We start from the raw sequence: 6,752 nt of genomic DNA on the forward strand, positions 1-6,752 counted from the left end.
TTGAGAATATTAACTACATGAATCCTTGGATCAAGCTGAACAAAACAATATGACATGTGTCATGAACATACCAGGAATGTGGGCGTGGTTAACAAGTTAACATGGTTGCAAAGGAAATCCAAAAAACTACTTTCATGTATTCTTCTAAGAACTACATAAAACTGTTTGTCACCTCCAGGCAAACATAAAAGTAAATTGTTGGTATGGAGATAAACCATCAGAAAAGCCACCGTTTAAAAAAAAAAAAAAGTTTTTTATGAATTTGTCACATGAGAAGAATGGGTATGTAGCAACTGCTCAGCAAGTACGGGGGTTGAGCCATACGGGTGGTGCAGGTGTTCGAGTTTGCCTGTGGGGGTTGTAAAAGGGAGTGCAGGTGTTCCTTTGAAGCTACTTCTCACTATCATTACATTTGGGAACGCTTAGCAATCTTATCCTAATAAAGACCAAATGAAGTTGATTTTAGTCGGATTCCAAGTTGACCACAGATTTTGTTTTGTTTTTTTAAATTGACTTTTTTTTTTGGACGAATTTTCTCAAACAGAACTGTAGGAAGTCTATGGGGTCAAATCAGGATCAGCTTAAAGTGAACGGAAAAACAGAAAACAAAAATAGACATAACTGAAAAAAAATAAAATACAATTTGAAAACGAAACATTGTAAATTTGGAAAAAAAAGAAAATTTGAAAAAAGAAAAATTTAGAAAATAAAAAAACACTGAAAACTTGAAATACATTTTGAAAATTAACAAAATTGAAAATTTGAAATAAACTTTAAAAATGTACAAAAGAAAATCAAAATTTGAAATAAAATGAAAAAAAAAACAATGAAAACTTGAAATAAATTTTAAAATTTGGAACAAAATTTAAAATTTGAAAAACATTTTTTGAAAATAAAAAACACTGAAAACTTGAAATAAACTTTGAAAATTTACAAAATAAAATCAAAATTTGAAAAAAATGAAAAAAAAACATACTGAAAACTTGAAATAAATTTTAAAATTTGGAACAAAATTGAAAATTTGAACAAAAAAAACTATAAATGTAAACATCTCCAATTGAAAAAAAGAAATTATCCATTTGTAACAGCTGCTGTTATGAATTTTCATTTTTTCCTGAATCTTTAGTTTACATTTTCATGTTTTTATTACAAATTTTCATTTTCACTGTCTATTTTTCAAGTTTTTAATCTGATTTTTTTTTGTTCACTTTAAGTTGATTCTGATTTGACCCCATAGAAGTCACCTTAAAATATCATTATTACAAATAATAAACTTTTGACAAATAAATAATCTAGCTTTGACTTTACTTCAACTTCAGTTGAATAAAAGCGGTTTCTTTTGTCGTTCACTGACCTCCCAAAGAGCTCGTGTGTCGGGCCATCTGCTGCTGGTGCAGGATCTGCAGGCACTCGTTGAGGCAGTTCATGGTGGCCATGGAGGTGGCCTTCAGCATCAGCAGATCCTGGTCCAGGGGGGAAAGGCTGGGCGCCGGCGGGAGGCCCTCTATGCTCTGGATCAGATCTCTGTGTTGGCCTTGGGCCTGGGTCATCATCTGGAGACAAAACCCAAACGTTTTTGTGAAAAAGACAGAAACAGTGCCCTCTGGTGCCTCAAACGGCTAAAAAAAATATAGATTTTACAGCCACAGCTGCCAAACTTTGGTCACACTTCTCTGCAGAGCAAACAATCGTGGCGTTTTGATTGCATTGCTGAGGTTTTTTTTAACTTATCTAATCAGCAAAAAGAGTTGACTCGCCTTATCAGTTGTTATTTTGGCCGAATTCAGATCCGTGCTGTCAAATACAGCTCCAGTTGAACCCAAGATCTACTATTTTTTAGTTTCTTAAACTACTAAGATGTAAAAAATTGATCCGAATAGAAAATATACAAATCAGAATATTCGTTTTTTTAACCTCTCTGGCTTCAATCAGGTGGTCGGGCAGCAGCGATCTCTTGCTGGAGAATGCCGACGAGCCCTTGGGGGCCTGCGACCAGCTGAACAGGGAGGCGGGGTTTTGGCTGGGCCGGCGCACAGACATGGGCGAGCTGCCGCTGCCTTGGGACGCCATGGAAAAGCTACGCGACTTGGGAGGGGGGTTGCACTAGAAGAAAACAGAGAAAAACATTAATCTGTTAGTTTAAATAAAATCGAGCAGAAATGTACATTTCTGAGTGTGTTTTTTATTCAAATCGTGAATCGGAAGCAGCTGAAAAGATGCCGTAAAAAAAAAAAAATAAATAAATTTCAAAAAATTGAGCGATTGGCGTGGATCGGGCGGCGCAGCCGAAACGTGAATACCTGAAGATTGACAGGTTGCTGCGCCGCATCAGCCAATCAGGAACTCAGCTTTCGGCATGAGACGTTTTCAGTGACGGGTAGAATACTAAACTGATGCGAGCGTTTTTGTCCTATATCTTCTCTTGCCCCCGCGGGGGTTTGTCCGGGACAGCCTTCAAACTCAGTCACAGAGACACAGAGACACTTCAGTAGCGGCCGTCGTCCAGACACGCCCCTAGAGTGAGATAAAAGCCCCAACACTGAGAAAATCTTCATTTTTTTGTACATTTTTGTAGAACTCCTCACAATAAATAAATCCGATCTCACTCGGCGTCACGCATTCGGGCGGTGGAGGTTCTATACAAACGCGGGTAGAACAGAATTTTGGACTTCTATGCACGTTTCGTTCATGCTCAGGATCACATGTTTGACAGGCGGGGAGCAGCGGATTCGCCGAGCGGTGAAAAAAGACGGGCCCCCGGTTTGAGGTTGGGGAACTCTGATTTAATAAATAATAAAACATATAACAAAATCTTTGAAGTAGAGGTCTTAATCATGCATCAATGAGTGATGACTTGGGAATGAAAACCTGCTCATTTTGGAGGATAAAGGCATTATTTTTTATTACTGAAGTACCGAAATTGGCACAGCTTAGGGACCGAAACCGAAACCAAAGAACCACTTTGGGAGCAGAACCGAATAAAACTCAATTGTTGCCAAACCCTAGTCGGCTCTGGCCTCATTTAGACATTAAGAAAAAGGTCTCCTAATAATATTTTTACCCTCGGATTTATACGAAACAGTGAACTTTCAGGCTCAGCCACAGAGACACAGAAACACAGCGGAAGCGGCTGTCATACAGACACAGCCCCCTGTACCGGGAAAATCTTTTAATAGTATTTATTTTAATAATAATCCTAAACTCAAACATGGACGGAGCTGGTAGCTCCTCCCACATGCGGCCGCGGCATCAGGAACACATTTTTTGACAGGCGGCGAGCGGAGAATTCGCCATGCTGCAAAAAAAGGGGCGGGGCACACAAATTTATCGCGCAAATCGCGTTTGGTGTGAAAGCACCTTAATGTAATGTGGAACTCAAAGGAGAATTCCTATTGAACTCCTGCTGCTCTGCAGAAACTATGTCCAAGAAAAACAGCACAAGTTTTCTGCCTAAAAACGCCATAATCCTGATTAAAAGACCAGTGGGGACGCTTTGAAAACATCTCAGAAAACAGAGTGGGTCTAATAAACAGAAATCCTTTCCATTTCCAGCCACAGCTAAAAACAGAGCCTTCAGCTTCGTCTGCTTCTCCAGTGTCCTCCAAACAAAAGTGGGCTGCGGACGAGCGCAACCAGCCTGCAGATCAATACAAGTGATTACACACAGGCTGAAAGGCGATCCGTGTTTACATAAACAACCGCTCGGCTGATTTTCCAGCTCAGGAATGCGACCCATCTGGATCGTGTTCTCTCTCTCTCCTGGTTGCATCAATAAATTAGCCGGTATACGGCGTTGCGTTTGAGCGTCTGTACCTTCCCCATGGCCTCCGTGTGGTGCTGCGTGCAGATCTGCAGCCGGCTGACCCAGTGCTGCCTCTCTTTGGCGTCGGCGGCTTTAGAGACAAAAAAAGAGAGATGATTACAGGTACTCCCGAGGATCGATCCTCACTCTCACCATAATGGAGAACATCCAGATCAATACAGGATGATGGAAAGCTAAAACAAAAAAAAAAGGCTTCTTGCTGCAGCCGAATGAACCCCCACCTCTGAGCTTGTACTGCTCCCCGCTGATGGCGTTGACCGTGAAGGTGTGGGAGTCCTCATCGCTGGGGGAGATGACGGCTCCGGCCAGAGGGAGGGTTCCTCTGGGCTTCAGGTGCTTCAGCTGATCGCTGACAAAGTATTCCAGCAAGCCTGCTTCATTGTTGAGCATGAAGAACCTGAAAAACACTTTGATGTAAGCTGCAATCAGAAAGGGGAAATAAGGCCACGTGACCCTTATGAACTCACCTGTACTGCCAACCTGTCACCAGGTTGGTGTATTTCATCAGGTAGCCCTCAATGTTCTCCATGTGATCGCTGCAGGAGGGAGACACACCATAAAACTGAGTTTAAAGAGCAGCATGAGTCACCTAAACCAGTCGGTTGACTCGAAGTGAACTTAGAAAACACCCAACCGTCATCATTCATTCGCCAAACAACAGAAAACTAGCTTAAATTAGCATGCTAAAGAAAGTGCCGCCCACCTGTACTGCCAGCTCTTGGCACTGGCTCTCCCCGAACTCGGGGTTCTGTTTTGGGGGAACGCATCCACTTTTGTCTCGTTGTCCGGCAGCACCCGTATCGCCGCAGTCTCCCCTTGCATGGCGGGACAGAGGGGGGAAGAAGAATCCCAAACAAACCTCCTCCTCCTCCTCCTGACGTCGACTCAGCTTGCTAGGCTAGCTCGTGTAGCTTTCCGAGATTTGTAAAAGTGGAGGCGCTTTGGGGGGGCTATTTTTTTGTATTTACTTTTTGACCGGCCGCTCCTTTCCTCATGAAACTAACTTCCGGCAGAAATGGGTACGTCAGCTGGCTAGGAGGCGCGAGCCATGGCTCGGCGGCGCGTGGAGGAGCGGGCTTTAGCGGCGTGACCCCCCGTGTTTGCTGCTAGCTCGCTGGTATTTACTGCTTCGGCAGGAAAACGGTCACGTGACCGCTGACGAATACCAACTTCCGCATTAGATAAAAAAAAAAACTAAAAAGAAAAAACACGAGGAAATGAAAAAATAAGGAAACTCACTGAATGTGTTTTGAAAAGCTTTAAAATACAATAACTAAATCAAAATAAATAAATAAAATTAAAATTTTAAAAATCCAAATCTGTCACAAAAGACCGGAAATGCTTCCTTATTTAGGGCATATTTACCATTTTTGGTAGGTGTGTTATTTTTATGTATGTATGTATGTATGTATTTATTTATTTATTTAATTAACACACTAATGGTATATCATATATTAGAACAGAAATCATGGTTTCTCTTGACTTTTCAAAAAAGAAAAAAAAAAGCTTTGCATTGCTACATTTGTGATTATATTTTTAATAATAATCATTATTATAATAATATGAATATAGTAATATACTAATATAACAGTCTATATAATAATAGACTGTATTTCATATTAAAATGCAATAAAGGTTTTCTTTCTTTTAATGTAAGCTATTTCAAAAACACCCCCCAAAAATACTCCTTATTTAGAACATATTTTAATTCGTGGAGGGTGTTCGTCCTAACTAATGAAAAAAAAAACTAGAAAAAGTCTAAATAAATGTGTAATTTTTAATTAGTTACATTTCATCTTTATAACATTAATAATAGACTGTTTATATTCTACATTTTTTTTGTTTTTGCATTTTATCACTATTTAAATTCTTGCATTGACGTAAGCTTAAAACCAACACAAATTTATAATGTTTGTACCTTAAAAATGTATTATTTTTCTCAACCTTTTTCCTATTTTTATCAATGAAATGTTTTACGCATTTGAACATTATTTTGAAAACCCCAGTGACCGGAAGTACCTCCCACCACTGCGTTTATCGGGCTCATGCATATTTTTTCTTACTATTCACCACCTTTAAATTTATTTTATGTATATAAGCCAGAGTTCCCCATAATACTCGGATTTTTGTTGCATTTGTTTTCATTTTAATGGTCTTCCGGTTTCCGTTTTCTCGCAGACTTTCAAAATAGAAGCGAAACCGTGCGAGTTTTTAGTATGCGTTGAAGACGCCGGCGCACCCTCCTAAAACAGGGTTATTATAGGAACGATTTTTTTCACGGAAGGTTGGCAAAGAAAGGCGTAACCGTGGCGATTCAAAGGCGGAGTTTATTGTCTGCAATGTTTTACAGGGCGGTTAAGGAAGTCTCCGCCGCCGTGTGCCACAGAACAGGCTGTTCCGCCAAACATAAAGGACTCCACACCTTCACCATGCCGGGAAAGAAAGTCTGCATCGTTGGATCTGGAAACTGGTGACTCTTATTTTGGAGTTTTTCGATGCACTGTTGGCGAGTATGAGAAGGTGCAGTCAGCATTAAACTGAAACCGGATTAGGCAGATGTAAACCGGCTCCATTGGTAATCTATGAGGCCTTTCTGTACCGGTTTGGTTCGGCATAAGGAGAGAAATGGATCCTGTTTTGTGTACTCAGACTATGAATGGTGCATCTTCCTTAACAACAACAAACAAAAACATTATTTAAATTTATACACTTTAAGAAACTAAGTATGCAGAAAAAAATATGGGGAGACTGTATCTATCTCTTCAGTTCTTGGACACGGCAGTAGTTGAATCGTGGTATGGGGTACTGTTAAAAAGTTTATTATTATTATTTTTTTTTTAATCTTACGTCAGTAAAGCTCCAGGGGCCCGTTTCAAGAAGCAGGTTCAACAAATTTAGAGTTCAAACCTGAACTTTGAGTCACTGGACT

At 40.1% G+C, this 6,752-nt stretch overlaps 2 protein-coding genes across 2 annotated transcripts in view; one reads left to right on the forward strand and one right to left on the reverse strand.

The window, feature by feature from the left end:
* Positions 1-5,223, reverse strand: part of osbpl11 (oxysterol binding protein-like 11) — a gene marked incomplete in the record, with an annotated part of 14,612 nt that extends 9,389 nt beyond the window's left edge. The window contains 6 exon segments of the mRNA XM_024289253.2: positions 1,355-1,553; positions 1,915-2,103; positions 3,814-3,893; positions 4,045-4,220; positions 4,291-4,359; positions 4,527-5,223. Of these exon segments, the coding sequence (XP_024145021.1) occupies positions 1,355-1,553; positions 1,915-2,103; positions 3,814-3,893; positions 4,045-4,220; positions 4,291-4,359; positions 4,527-4,645 (832 nt within the window).
* Positions 5,224-5,837: 614 nt separating this feature from the next.
* The window catches only part of LOC112156855 (glycerol-3-phosphate dehydrogenase 1-like protein), a 10,531-nt gene continuing 9,616 nt past the window's right edge, over positions 5,838-6,752 (forward strand). Inside the window, exon 1 of the mRNA XM_024289239.2 lies at positions 5,838-6,293. Coding sequence (XP_024145007.1) covers positions 6,163-6,293 — 131 coding nt within the window. The 5' untranslated portion in view covers positions 5,838-6,162. The remainder of the gene's footprint in view (positions 6,294-6,752) is intronic.

Source organism: Oryzias melastigma, linkage group LG2 (genome assembly GCF_002922805.2).
Source record: "Oryzias melastigma strain HK-1 linkage group LG2, ASM292280v2, whole genome shotgun sequence".
Taxonomy (NCBI): Eukaryota; Metazoa; Chordata; class Actinopteri; order Beloniformes; family Adrianichthyidae; genus Oryzias; species Oryzias melastigma.